Source organism: Mandrillus leucophaeus, unplaced genomic scaffold (genome assembly GCF_000951045.1).
Source record: "Mandrillus leucophaeus isolate KB7577 unplaced genomic scaffold, Mleu.le_1.0 Scaffold202, whole genome shotgun sequence".
Taxonomy (NCBI): domain Eukaryota; kingdom Metazoa; phylum Chordata; class Mammalia; order Primates; family Cercopithecidae; genus Mandrillus; species Mandrillus leucophaeus.
In genome coordinates this window covers 1309370-1323478 of record NW_012102055.1, presented here as the reverse complement: position 1 = coordinate 1323478, position 14109 = coordinate 1309370, and the positions used below count along the sequence as shown (strand labels likewise).

Below are 14109 nucleotides of genomic sequence, written 5' to 3'. Positions count from 1 at the left end.
TTCTAAACTAGGGGCCTTTGCAGTAATCAGTCAGCGTTGTAAGGAATGTGAGTGCTTGATTCAGGCTAAGATGTGATGAGATTATTTTTATTGCCGGTGGGGCCGCCGCGGAACTCCAGGTCCGGCCGGGAGCAGAGGGGCGGGGGCGAGAGGGAAGTGGGCGGGAGCCGGGATCTGAGTCGCCAGCGTCGCCGGCGACCGCGGAGTTCTGAGCTGGTGGGACCCTGCGCGGGCTGGGTCGGGATGAGCGATGGCATCAGTCAAGGTGGCCGTGAGGGTCCGGCCCATGAATCGCAGGTGAGTGGGGCCGCCCGCGCCCCGCCCCCTTGTCGCGCGCCCACCCAGAGGAAGCCTGTTTCCAGCTCCCCCAAAGCCAGCCTGGACTTAAAAGTGTCACCGGCTGGTCCTGGCCCACCGGGCCCAAGCTGTGGCCTCTGGGGGCCTGGAGGACTTCGTGCACTGCTGTCCCGTTCACATTGCCCTGGAGAGGACCCTGGTGGTAAAGGAGAAGATTCTATTAACTCTCTCCACCCTATTAACTTGAGCTTTTCCTGTTCCCCCTTTAAAAAAGCATCAAGGGAACATTACCTTGAAGATGTAAAATAGTTGGGGGGATGGTGAGAGTGCTGAGGGGGGCACCACGAGCTGTCAGGCGAACCCCTCATTTCTACCAACTCAGAAGTTCTCTTAACAATTAACCATGCTACTTTTTAATCTTTCAGTTAGAGATGATTTTGATTCCGTGAATGTCTAATCCATAACTTAGCAGTTCCTAACTTTATGTCAGAGACAACTCTAACAAAGTCCTGACTCCTAGAAAAAAGTCAAGGACGCTTTACACGTGTTTGAAATATTCTGATATTAAGAGAGAGGAAGAGTGTTACACACAAAATTTAATCTTGTTATGTATTTCTACAAAGTAATGCTTTTCAGAATCCTTATCTTCATTCACTGAAAAATAGTGTGTGCTCCCTTTTCAATGACCTCTTTTAATCAGTTTAGAAAGATTCTTTGGAAAAGTTACTTTTTAAATTGGTTTGACTTTAAAGAATGAAGTAGACCTAAATGGGATGTGTCCTCAAAGGTGATAGGCGAGGTTCACACAGAGCTATTTGATTTTATTGACTTCTCTACCAAGTTGGTGGATATTTGACTTAACATAGGCCTTTTTTGCTTTTGTCATATCAACTTGTGGAGGTTAATGTTTGGTAGTTCTGATGCCTGATTGGGGCATCTGAAGACCATAAAATCAAAAGATTTCCAGAACCTTATTTGACTCATCTGAATCTGTTTCTTCTCTTGGCAAGTAGGAAATCATTATTTTGGTTTGTAATAATTAAAACCCAATGTTTTTAGAGTCTGCTTTTTGTGACTTTTGAGTTATTTCTAAAGCTGTTTAAAGTAAGAGTTTGACTTTTTTGCTCTAAGGGAATATTTATGTTTCTGTGTACATTCAATCACAGAAGATAAACTTTACAAAGATTTTTCTTTATTATGGATTTTCATATATATGGAAGTTCTTTTTCTCCTTTGGAATAATATGAGCATATGCTAGCAAATTGTGTTGTGTAACTTTAGAAAGTGTTAAGCACCTACCAAACACATAGCATTGTGCTGGGTGCTTTCTGGGATACAAGGGGAATGAGACCTGGTGAGCCCGTGATCTGGTGAGAGAGGGATTATGTACTGGCATGAGTCTTGTGAAATATTGGGCCTGCTGGGACAGGAACTGTGAGTTCAGTGCCTTGCCAGTGTAGGCCTGGAGCCCAGGGACATGGAGGGATGGCAGGAAATAAGTCCAGAGGCCTTGGGCCTTGAGGAGGCAGGTTCACGTGATGTTATTTATATTCTCAGTAGAGAACTCTGGTGGTGTCAAGATTGAGGTAAGAGGCAGGTGATCAGCAGTCTGAGCCAGAGGTGAAATGGGAAGGCAGGATAGTTACACGAAGACCATTCACTGGCAGAATTGGCAGGATTTGGCAGCTCACTGGATGGGAAGAAGGGGGAAAGATGCGAGTGTAGAATCATTAACTGAGGTTTGATGCTGAAGAAGGTGAGTAAAGATTGAGGAAGGTGGACAATGAAGTTGGTGTGTTCTCTCTTGGATGTGGAGAGTTACATGAGATGCAATACGTGTCAAGTACAAGCACAGAGCAAGTGTTTCATGCATGTTGACCTTGTTCATTATCTGAAGTATGGGAAGGACATCCATCCCTCTGCTAGAGGTGTCCAGCAGAAAGCTGAAAATGTGGGGTTAGGTCTCAGGTGATTTGAGGATCGACATTTGGAAATCTTTTGCACATAAACCACAATTTAAGGATGTTACGTGAGAAGAAAAGGGAGCCAGGGATTGGACATTGGGATATCCCCCTCTTTAGGATTTCAGGGAGAAGATTGACTTGCAGTCCATAGAGGAGAACCAGCACAGCAAATAGTCATGGCAGGAAAGGGAGACGAGCATCCTGAAGGAGGTGGTGGTGGTTAGTGTCAAATATTGCCAGGATGATGAGAATAAGATGGTGTCCTTGGTCTCGAAGACAAGGCTACTTGATAACCTTCCCAACAGTACTTTCAAGGAGAGTCAATGATTCAGAAGTTGGCAGTGAGTGGAAAGAGATATATAAATTGGCAACTGAATATACTTGACCTAATTTATAAGGAAAGACATGCATGCTATAATAGTGATAAAATGCCATTTTTTAGCCAGCGAGATTGATAAATGTTAACTGAGCATCAGTTGCTGGTAGAGAAGTGATGAAACAGACGCCTCTGCATTGGTCACAGAAGCATAAAGGATCAAAACATCTGAAACTTTCATATTGGGAAATTTGACAGTAGCTGTCAAGATTAGAAATCTTTATACTTAAGCAAAAAATGCTTCCCTTAAAAAAATTGGAAATCTATAAACTCTTTGATCTGACAATTTCTAGTTTTTCTAATTTCTAATTTTTATTATATGGATTATATTTCTGCGTACAAAGATCTATGTGTAAAGATGATGATTTTTGCATCATTGTTTATAACAAAAAACCATAAATGACCTTAATATACAAAACTGGGAAATTTGTTAAGTTATGGCCTAAATCATTTAGTGGAACGTTATGCAACTCTTAGAAAGAGGGTGTGATCTTAAAAGAGTTCCAAGGTAGAGGATTGAGAAAAGCAAGATATCCACAGTGGAGTAAAGTTGTGTGTATGTGTGTGCTAACAAATGTACACACACACACACACGCACACAGATTCATCTGTATGTAATGGTTTGTAAGAAACCTAACACTGATACCTCTAAAGAGGAGGACTGATGATGAATCCATTAGGCAAAGGTGAAAGGCATTTTTTTCTTTTTACTGTTTGTTTTTTTCTCATGCGTAGTTTTATACTCAGAATTAATTATTGACCCAGCAATGCTTATTTAGGTAATTTTAAAAAGTCACCTTCAAAATTCATTGGCACTGGAGAAGTTTCAGTTGGTTGTGAGGAGGATTGAAGGAAGTTGTTAATAATTTTTTTTAATGGTAATCTTTAGAGTAGTGGAGCCTCAGGCAAAGGGAAAGCAACCTACAGAAAAACAAGTCCCAGAGTTATTGGAAAGTAAGGACTGCTGGTGGTGCAGTGTTGAGTTTGACTGAGTTTCTAAACTAGGGGCCTTTGCAGTAATCAGTCAGCGTTGTAAGGAATGTGAGTGCTTGATTCAGGCTAAGATGTGATGAGATTATTTTTATTGCCTTGTAGCTTTCAATTATGTGGCAATAATACTCATTTCAAATGCGGAAGTGATTCTGTTGCGTAGGCAAAGTAGTAGCCACTTTTATTGAGACTTGACTCTGTGCCAGACTCTCTGGTCCCAGCTCCAGGTACAAAATCCAGTTTAATCTTTGCAGCCAGCTTGGCATGTGGAGACTATTATTGTTATGCCGTTGTACAGATTGGGAGACATAGTTTCTTGGTCTATTTGGACTGCTGTAACAAAATACCATAAACTGAGTGGCTTATAAACAACAAGCATTTATTTCTCGTAGTTCTGAAGGTTGGGATATCTAAGATCAAGGTGCCAGCAGATAGGCTATCTTGTGAAAGCCAGGTCCTCATACATAGTAGATTCCTGCTGTGTCCTCACATGGTAGAAGGAGCAAATAGACTCCCTTGGGCCCGTTTTGTAAGGGTGCTAATCCCATTCACAAGGACCTCATGACCTGATCACCTCCCAAAGGCCCTACCTCTTAATACTATCTCAGTGAGGGGTTAGGTTTCAATATTTGAATTTTAGGGGGACACAAACATTCAGATCATAGCACATAGTTAACTTGCCCAAAGTCAAAGTCAGTTTCTTAAGACAGTCACAGCTATGCCATTTATTTATTTATTTATTTTGAGACAGGGTCTTACCCTGTTGCCCAAGCTGGAGTGCAGTGGTGCAGTCATGGCTCACTGCAGCCTCCACCTCCTGGTGGGCTCAGGTGATCCCCCTGCCTCAGGCTCCTGAGTAAGTGGGACTGTTGGTGCACACCGCCACACTTCGCTAATTTTTAAAATTATTTATAGAGACGGGGTCTCCCTATGTTGCCCAGGCTGGTCTCAAACTCCTGGGCTCAAGTGATCCTCCCACCTTGGCCTCCCAAAATGCTGGGATTACAGGTGTGATCCACAAAAGAGTTGCAGTTGGGTGTGAAAAACACTGTTGTGGGTTCGGGTGAGATAACGCATGTGGATAAAGCTCTCCACACAGAGCCTGGCGTTCAGCAAGGGCGCCATGAAGAGTGCTTGTTTTCAGTACTGTTATTTTTACAGTTTAATAATTTTTACAGTTTAATAATTGTAACTTTATTCAAAAGCAAGTATTTAAAAAATGCCAAAAAATATTTACTGAGTGCTGGTGATGTGTCAGCTTTATAGCTATGTTTTATAATGTCCTTCCTTATCTGATAGGGCACATTCACCCCATTCTTTCTCTTTCCTTACTGTTCTCAGCCTTTCTTCCTGATTAGCCTTTCAGGTAGAATCTAGTGTCAAGTCTATCAAGTTCAGGAGAGAAAAAGAAGAAAAAAACCACCAGTGGCATTTTGCCTGGATTAGATATCTTTAGCGTGTACTGACGTCTTCCCCTTTTGAAAAGAAGATAGTGTCAAAGGGAAAGTAGTTCATGGTTAGCCTCTTAGGTCAGTGATGATGAGGACAAACATGTCTTGTATTAAGGACAGGAGGTATCTGTCAAGGCACTGCCAGGTACCAGGTACTACGCTTCTTTTTTTTTCCTTTGAGATGGAGTCTCACTCTATTCGCCAGGCTGGAGTGCAGTGGGGCGATCTAGGCTCACTGCAAGCTCCGCCTCCTGGGTTCACACCATTCTCCTGCCTCGGCCTCCCAAGTAGCTGGGACTACAGGTGCCCGCCACCACGCCCAGCCAATTTTTTGTATTTTTGGTAGAGATGGGGTTTCACCGTGTTAGCCAGGATGGTCTTGATCTCCTGACCTCGTGATTCACCCGCCTCGGCCTCCCAAAGTGCTGGGATTACAGGCCTGAGCCACTGTGCCCAGCCTGGCCCTACGCTTATTTCTTTACCTTGGCAATTGCATTTCTTCCTCCCACCAATTGACTGACTGATAAAAGCCCTCACTTTTTTTTTTTTTTTTTTTTTGAGACGGAGTCTCTCTGTCGCCCAGGCTGGAGTGCAGAGGCACTATCTCGGCTCACTGCAAGCTCCACCTCCCGGGTTCACCCCATTCTCCCGCCTCAGCCTCCCGAGTAGCTGGGACTACAGGCGCCCGCCAGCACGCCCGGCTAATTTTTTGTATTTGTAGTAGAGACGGGATTTCACTGTGGACCTCGTGATCCGCCCGCCTCGGCCTCCCAAAGTGCTGGGATTACAGGCATGAGCCACCGTGCCCTGCCAAGCCCTCACTTTTTATCCCCGTTTTACAGAGGGGGGACTGAGACCCCTCAGATAATAATGCTGCGTTGAGCCAGCTCCTCCGGTTCCCTTCAGAGCCCTTTGTGTAGAGACTTGTTACCTCGGGCTTACAGATGACAGAAGCCCGTGGCCTCAGGGAAGTGCCTATTGGAGAACACACTACACAAAAAAATAACACTAGAATCTGTGTACGGTTGAGATGGAACCTCTAGGGAATTATGGAGGCTGGAGGAAGAGATCTCCAGGGCTTCTGCAGTCTCTTTAGGTAAGAGGGTGGAACTTGAGTTGAGCCCTGAAGGGATATGACCAGTGACCTTATAGATAATTTCTGTTAGGTGCTTGGCTGATACTCTTTGGAAGCTGACATTGTCAGCCCATTCTCCAGATGAGGAACAAGGGCTCAGAGACTGAAATAAGGAGATTGATTGCTCAAAAATAAACAAGACTGCCCAAGGTCACACAGCTAGTATACTATGATGCTGGATTTAAACCCAAGTCTCCCCTACTCTAACTTCCTAAAGTCCTTTCATTATACAGAAGACTTAGGCGAGAGGTGGGCAGAGGGTGGCTGGAAGGTGGGAACATGTTTACTTCACTAATGATTTTAGACAAATTGAAGATTTTGTAAGAATTAGTTGCAAGTCTGGTAGACAGGGTGTTGTGAGGACTTTTCTTTGTTAAGCCTGGGCATTTGGGTTTTTCATCTCTAGATCCCTGTGCTGGCCGGTATGCTAACTGTCGGCCATCTATGTGACTATTTAAGTTAACATAAAATAAAATAAAATAAGGATTTTAGTTAATTGCATTAGGCACACTTCAAATGCTCAACAGACACATATTCAATAATGCAGATATGAATGTATCTACCATCCTGGAAAATTCTCTTGTGCAACAAGACTGAATAAAGGCTTGAATTCCAGCTCTTTTACTTTCTAGCTTCATGCCTTGGCACTTTATTGAACATGTCTGTGCCTCAGTTTCTTCATCTGTAAAATGGAGATCTCCATAGGACCACCTCATGGGGCTGAAATGGTAATTGAGTGAGGTAGCATTTCTTACAGTGTTGGGTCCAAAAGTAAGGGTTCTGTAAATATCAGGTACATTATTAGGCATTGTGAACTACTAATGGTTCTAAAACAGGGCTGTCATTTGCCATTTAGTGTTTTCCGAAGTTTCATCTAATAGCAGTGTAGGGAAATAATAATACTAGCACCAGTAACGGTGAACTTTTATTTACCATTTGCCAAGGGCTGTGCAAAGTGCCTTTTATGCGTTATTGTCTCCCTGACTTTCCTGCCACCACTCTGTGACACAAGCCTAAGGTTCAAGATGTCTGTCTGAGTGCTGACAACCAGTGCAGGCAGACAGTAAAGAGAACTGAAATATGACCCATGGTGATCGGATTCTGGGCTTGGTTGTAATTGGAAAAGGCAGAGGCAAGGGGCAAAACTTACAAACAAAGCCCTGAAGAAGCAATCACTGTGTTTTCTGATTATGAAAATAATGTATGCTTATGAAATGTGTGTTATGCAGAAAAATATACCGAAGAGATCAAGTCGCAAATTGCTTATAATCCCACCATCTGGAGCTAACTACTCATAAACTTTTGGTGCGTTTGTACCTAGTCTTTTTCCTGTTTGTGTAGAAACATAATGTACACACTTCTGTATTCTGCTTTTGGCAGTTGCAAGAGACATTCTAAAGACCAGTCAGCAGGACATAGAGAAATGGGGAGTCAAAGATGATTCTGAGTGGCTTGGGGCCTTATTAAGTGGAAGAATGACCTTTCCCAAAGGCACCGATGCTGGCCGTGCGCGGGTCGGGATGGGTGGAAGGGCCTGGTGGTCTGTTGATTTGTTTCGGGGTGCTGGTGGGAACTCCGGGCAGTAGAAACTCGGGTGAGTTATCAGCCGTGAGGATGTGCATTTGCAGTTGGGTCACCGGAAGGTGATAGTTGCTGTGGTGGAAGTGAGTTCTGTCTCCTAGGAAGAGCCCAGTAAGGAAGAAAGAGAGAGGGTAACAGCAGTGCTGCATGAGCCGGGTTCAGGCTGGAGCCCTTCACTGGGCTAGCCGAGTGACTGGGCAAGCTGATTTTCCTCTTCAAGGCTCAGATTCTGTTTTGTAAAACAGTGATTCTCAAAGTGTGGCCCAGGGACAACTGGGTGTCACTGAGACTCTTTTATAGGGGTTCACAAAGTCAGAACTGTTTTCACAGTACTATTAACATGTTATATTTCATTTTTGCATTCTCTTGTGACGGTGCAGTTGAATTTTCCAGAAACTGCGTGATGTGTGATGATGTCATGGCTCCGTGGGCTGTGCATTTTGTTTAAAATTTTAACAGTTTTAATTTCTAATGTGGTAACTATCAGTAGGTAGTTGATGTTAATAAAAGCTCTTGGGTCTCCTCAGTAATTTTTTAAGCCCATAAAAGCGTCCTGAGGCCACAACATTTGAGAACCACTTCTGTAAAATAATGCTGTGTAAGTCGTTGAGATCAGATGAAATAAATAAATACATAATAACTGTCCACTAAATCATAGTTACTATAATTTTTTATACTCACTATTGTTACTGACAGCCAGATTTCGGGAGGTAGGAGTGGAGGATCAAGTTGGAGAGAGAAGGGACGTGCAGAGAGGAAGGGAGGAAGGCAGGAGAGTAGAATGTCACACCCAACCAAGGGGCTCAAGGCTTGGGAGGAGAGAAGGTCGCCAGTGCGGAAGGCTGCACAGTCAGGCGGTCGGGCTGAAGTCTCTGGAGGGAGTTGTTCTAGTTGAGGGGTGGGAGGCAGTGCCATGTTTGTGGGAGGTGTGTGCAGTGTGATTGGGCTGTGAGGGCGTTGGAGGTGGCCTGTTGCTGCCCTTCCAGTGAATGGAGAGATGAAAGGAAGGAGAGAGCCTCGTTTGCGTGCACCTGTGCAGAGGTTGACTCCTGTAATCTTTTGAAACTTTTTTACTCCTTGTTTGAGGCATGGCCTGGTCTACATCCCTGGATCCCAGCCCTTACCTGGACATGACAAAGTCAGGCTCAGCAGAAGACAGATTTTTTTTTGTTTGTTTGTCTCTTTTTGTTTTGAAGGAGAGAAAAAGAAAACAGGGAGTTGGGGGTTGGTGAAAGAAGGCTGGAGGAGCAGGGGAGGAAAGGCGCTGCTGGCTGCTGGAAAGAGAAAGGAGGGGAGAGTTGCTGCTGTTGCTGACTCCTTGAGTTGGGAGCACATGGAAGTTTTTTCTTTCTTTTAGGTGAACTTGATAAGTAATATGATGCAAGTGCCTGGTGTTTTTCCTTATGCAATATTTTAAAATATCTTTGTGTGCAAAATACACCTATACAAGATGTATTAGTAGTTTAAAAGATGCTCTTGAGTGACTTAGACTGTTTACTAAACATATTTTGGTTTTAAACTTCTATTGCTTTATTTTAAACATGGAAACTGTGTTTGTGAGTGTGAGAGTGGAGTGGGAGAGAGTGCAATGGCAGAGATAGAGTGTGTACGTGTTTCTTTTTGCCTGTCAGAGAGAGAGAGAAGTTATTTAGAAATGTCCAGTTGTGTGATCTATAGCACTTTGGTTTAAAGTTGATTTATATGATGCGTCCTTGTTTCTTGACTGTTTTTCTAAGTTATTTTGATAGCTTTGTGTTTGCATATTCTGGAATTGGGATGCCCTCTTACTGAAGCTTGTTTTGTGAAAGAGAATATGTTAATTATACTTGTACCTATAGCCTGGGAAAAGAAGTAATAGTGTTTTAGCCCCTTCCTGAGGACTGAGAGATTTATTTTGGTGGCTTTACTGCCTTTCCTCAAGTTCAAGTTATAAAAAGACAGGGGAAAAAATCCTTCCAGGGAGGTTGGTCAGTACTGGCTTGGACTTAGCCCGCACATTCATCCAAGCACAAAGGAGGTAACCACCAGTGGGGCCAGGGAGCTTGCTTTCAGTCACTGAGCAAGCTGAGCGTTTGTGGTTTTTGCTCTGTCCATTTCCAAATCTATTCATTTTTCATTGTTGCTGTCCAGAAGAGAGGAAATAGCTGTTTCTGTAATCAGTCATTTATTCATAGACTCTTTAAGTACATTTCAGTGGGATATGTAGAATTTAAAGTAAATTGAGAAAGTTAACGCTTTCAATGTAATGGTTGATCAGTAATTTGGTCACTAATTACTATTTCTGGCCACTCATTCACTTGCTAGGAATTCTGCTAAATCCTGCGCTGTTTTATCTAATTCACTTCTTCACAACCGTTCTATAGGGGTGAACACCATTAGATTCGTCTTATAGATGGGAAACTGAGTCTCAGAGAAGGATCAGGTTCTGTCTTGTATGCCCGTCTTCAGAGAAGGCTTTATTACCTTACTTTGATTTTCTGGTTTGGTAATATTCCCCATTTTATGAATGTATGTGTGTGTGTATGTGTGAATATATTTTTTTGTTTGCTTATTATCTCTCAAACTCTCTGAGAGCCAATCACCATGTAGGTCTTGTTCATGACTGTTTCCCCGGGGCCTGGCACTGTGCCGGGTAGACATGAGCACTCAGAAAGTATTCATTGCATTAATAAGTATCTCCCCTCACGCTTCACACATGCCTTGCACTTTCTGTGGATGCTTGTGAGGGATTGGGAATCCCTAGTCGTGGCATTTGTTGCATGTCTCACATTGTTCCCCGTGAGGAGGAAAAGAGCATCTTGACAATCCTCCTACTGGGTATTAGGAAGACGCGAGGGGTGACAGAGGGCTGAGCAAGCGCCTGGGTAAAGAAGGACAGCTTCAGCTCTTTCCCGTGTATTCAGTTTATTTAATATTACACTCCCAATAAAGATTAAGATTACTTAAGATTACACACTCAATGCATATTATGATTATCCCTTAAGGTTAGAGAGTTGGAGGTACAGCACTATGGTACAGCACTATACTGTGTTAAAATGATACATAGTTTATAGGGCAGAATACTCTTGTTTCTTTCTTCAGAAAAAGTGTTTAAAAAAATTTATTTTGAAATAATTGTAGATTTATAGTAAAGTTGCAAAATAGTAGAGAGTACTCATATATGAACTCTTCACTGAACTTCCTGTGATATTATCCTTTATGTAACCACAGTACAATGATCAAAACCAAGAAATTAACTAAACTTTATCTAGATTTCACTGGTTTTCCCACTAATGTCTTCCTTCCGGTTCAGCATCCAATCCGGTATCCCACATTGCATCTAAAAGTAGCATATCTCCTGAGTCTCCTCTGGTACGTGACAGTTTGTAAGTCTTTCCTTGTTTTTTGTAACCTTAATTTTTGAAGAGTACTGGTCCATTATTTCTTAGGATGATTCTCAGTGTGGCTTTCTCTGATGTTTTATCACAAATAAATTGAAGTTAAGCAGTTTTGGCAAGAATACCACAAAAGTGATTTTATGTCCATATGATACTGGGGTATGTGATGTCAATATATCTTATTATTGGTGATGTTGACCTTGAGTGTGTGGTTAAGGTGGTATCTGCAAGGTTTCTTCACTGTAATGTTTTATTTATTTTTTTCCTGTTTATAATTAATAAATATCTTGGGGGAGATACTTAAAGTTTTTGACTTCAGTTTGCAAAAGAATTTTCCCCTCATGGGAACACATCTCAGATTTTCTAATAAAAGTTATTGTGAATATAAAAACTATTTAAAACATTTTTTTCCCTCTGACTTAGTGAGAAAGGATTTGTCATATCATTTGAAATGAAGGACGCTTGTGATTTGGAAGGCTGATGATGATTGTATAGAACTGCTGTGTGCTTCAAACAAGATTCACAGTAAGACATTCATCTGCTCAATGCATGCTGATTTTTTTGTTTCTACTTTCTACTACTTTTTTTTTTTTTTCTTTTTGAGACAGAGTCTTGTTCTGTGGCCCAGGCTGGAGTGCAGTGGCTCCATCTCTGCCCACTGTAACCTCCACCTCCTGGGTTCAAGCTATTCTTCTGCCTCAACCTCTTGAGTAGCTGGGATTACAGATACCCTCCACCATGCCCAGCAAATTTTTTTTTTTTTTTGCATTTTTAGTTGAGATGGAATTTCACCATGTTGGCCAGGCTGGTCTTGAACTCCTGACCTCAGGTGACGCACCCACCTCAGCCTCCCAAAGTGCAGGGATTACAGGCATGAGCCACTGCGCCTGGCCTCTCTACCACATTTTTTAAAAAAAAGATGATTGTTACTCACTAAAATGATTTTATGATTCATAGTTTGAAAAAACACTGATGAAGTGAATTTATCATCCAGAGAAGAAGTTGGTAAAATCCGATTTTGTTATTTGAGAAAACACTGAGACATCATGCCGTCAAAGTGACTGCCAGTTCCGTTTCCTCTTGTTAGCTGGTTAGAGCTCTTTTTTTTTGAGATAATGTCTCACTTTGTCCCCCAGGCTTGAGTGCAGTGGCACGAAAATGGCTCACTGCAGCATTGACCTCCCAGGCCCAAGCCATCCTCCCACCTCAACCTCAGCCCCGCAAATCGCTGGGTGATTTTTGTATTTCTTTTAGACATGGAGTTTCACCATGTCGCCTAGGTTGGTCTTGAACTCCTGAGCTCAGATGATCCGCCTGTGTTGGCCTCCCAAAGTGTTGGAATTACAGGCTTGAGCCGTTGCTCAGACCAAGATTTTAAACTTTTAGGAGTATAGGATTCTGAACCCCGCATGGGATGTCTGCTCTCAGGAACTTGGTGTCCTTTGCCCCGGGGGCCTGTGGTCTCACCTTATTGCACCTGCTGATTCTTATTTTCCCCGTCTTATTGACAGAGTCTGTTCTGCCTGGGGCCCAGGTAAGTCACTGTGTGAACTTCCTCTGAGCAGGAGTTAAAAGTTCCCTAGGGAACTGTCAAGAAAAAATGATTCTAGGTGATGGAGACTAGCTCAAAAGTGAAGCAATTTGCCAGATAAGGCTTTACGAAAATATTTGGTCTGTTCTCATCCTTTTCCCTAAAGTTGGTGTTTTCATTTGACCAGGTAGGTGGGCCCTTGTGAGAAGGTATCAGTGGTCCTTGGCTGGTGCCCACATGTGATGATTCAATTAAGGCGCTTTTCTTTCTTTTTTTAAAAAAATTTTTAACTTTTTATTTTGAAGAATTTGCAAAAATAGTACAGAGTTCCCATGTACCTTTTACCCAACTTCTTTGAATGTTATTTTCTCCTATAACTATCTTATAATTATCAAAACCAGGAAGGTAATATTGATACATTATTAACTAATCTGTAGACTTTATTCAGATCTCTCAAATTGCCCCAGCAATGTCTTTTATCTGGTCCGGGATCCAGTCCAAGATAACCAAATTCATTTCGTTATCATGTAAAACATTTTTTTTTTTGAGACAAGGTCTTTTTTGCTCTGTCACCCAGGCTGGAGTATAGTGGCATTATCATGGCTCACTGTAGCCTCAGCCTCCTGGGCTCAAGTGAACCTCCTGCCTCAGCCTCCTGAGGAACTGGAGCTACAGTCATGCACCACCACACCCAGCTATTAGTAATTAAAAAAATTTTTTTGGTAGGAGATGGAGTCTCCTTATGTTTCCCAGGCTGGTCTTGAATCCCTGGGCTCAAGTGATCCTTCTGTGTTGGACCTCCCAGCATGTGGGAATTACAGGCATAAACTGTCTTTGTTGTTGTTGTCGCTGTTTTGTTTTTGTTAAACCCAGCTGTGTGAAACATTCTTAGTTAAGACTTTTTTTGGTATTAGGAGCAACTTTGCCTATACTGATAATCATATTTAGGGTAAGAGTAGATGGCATTTCCTCCAGGATACCTCTGTCCATTCAAAAGATTGAGGAATTCTGCCTCCTGGCATCCTTTGATGGACTATAGATAGGCACTTCGGGCTGCTAACACCTTGACTGGATTGTTTACTTTCACTTATCAGATGAGGCATGGGGCATTTTGATTCTTGGTGGGGTGGAAAGGGTTGGAGTTTAGAGTGAGTTGGGGGAAGACAGGTCTCAGTGGTGTGGCAAGTATTGGTTTTAGGCAGAATTGTTAAAAATATAGTACAAGGGCTGAAAACTCAATGCCTTTAGGGGTCGGGCAGACCTGGAATAATTTTACGTTAGAAACCGTGAGCAGAGAGGAGAAAATAAATTTATTTTCAGCTTCACAATCAGGGAGATAATACGCTGTGGAGGGCACTTGCTAGCTTCCGTAACAAATTTACCCACACTTTTTTTTTTTTTTTTTTT

At 42.5% G+C, this 14109-nt stretch overlaps 1 protein-coding gene across 4 annotated transcripts in view; it reads left to right on the top strand.

Annotated features, from left to right (window-relative positions):
- The first annotated feature begins 92 nt into the window (after positions 1–92).
- Positions 93–14109, top strand: part of KIF16B (kinesin family member 16B) — a 331966-nt gene continuing 317949 nt past the window's right edge. For all 4 annotated transcript variants that reach the window (XM_011979462.1, XM_011979461.1, XM_011979460.1 and 1 more), the window contains exon 1: positions 93–297. In XM_011979462.1, the coding sequence (XP_011834852.1) occupies positions 251–297 (47 nt within the window). In that variant the 5' untranslated portion in view covers positions 93–250. The remainder of the gene's footprint in view (positions 298–14109) is intronic.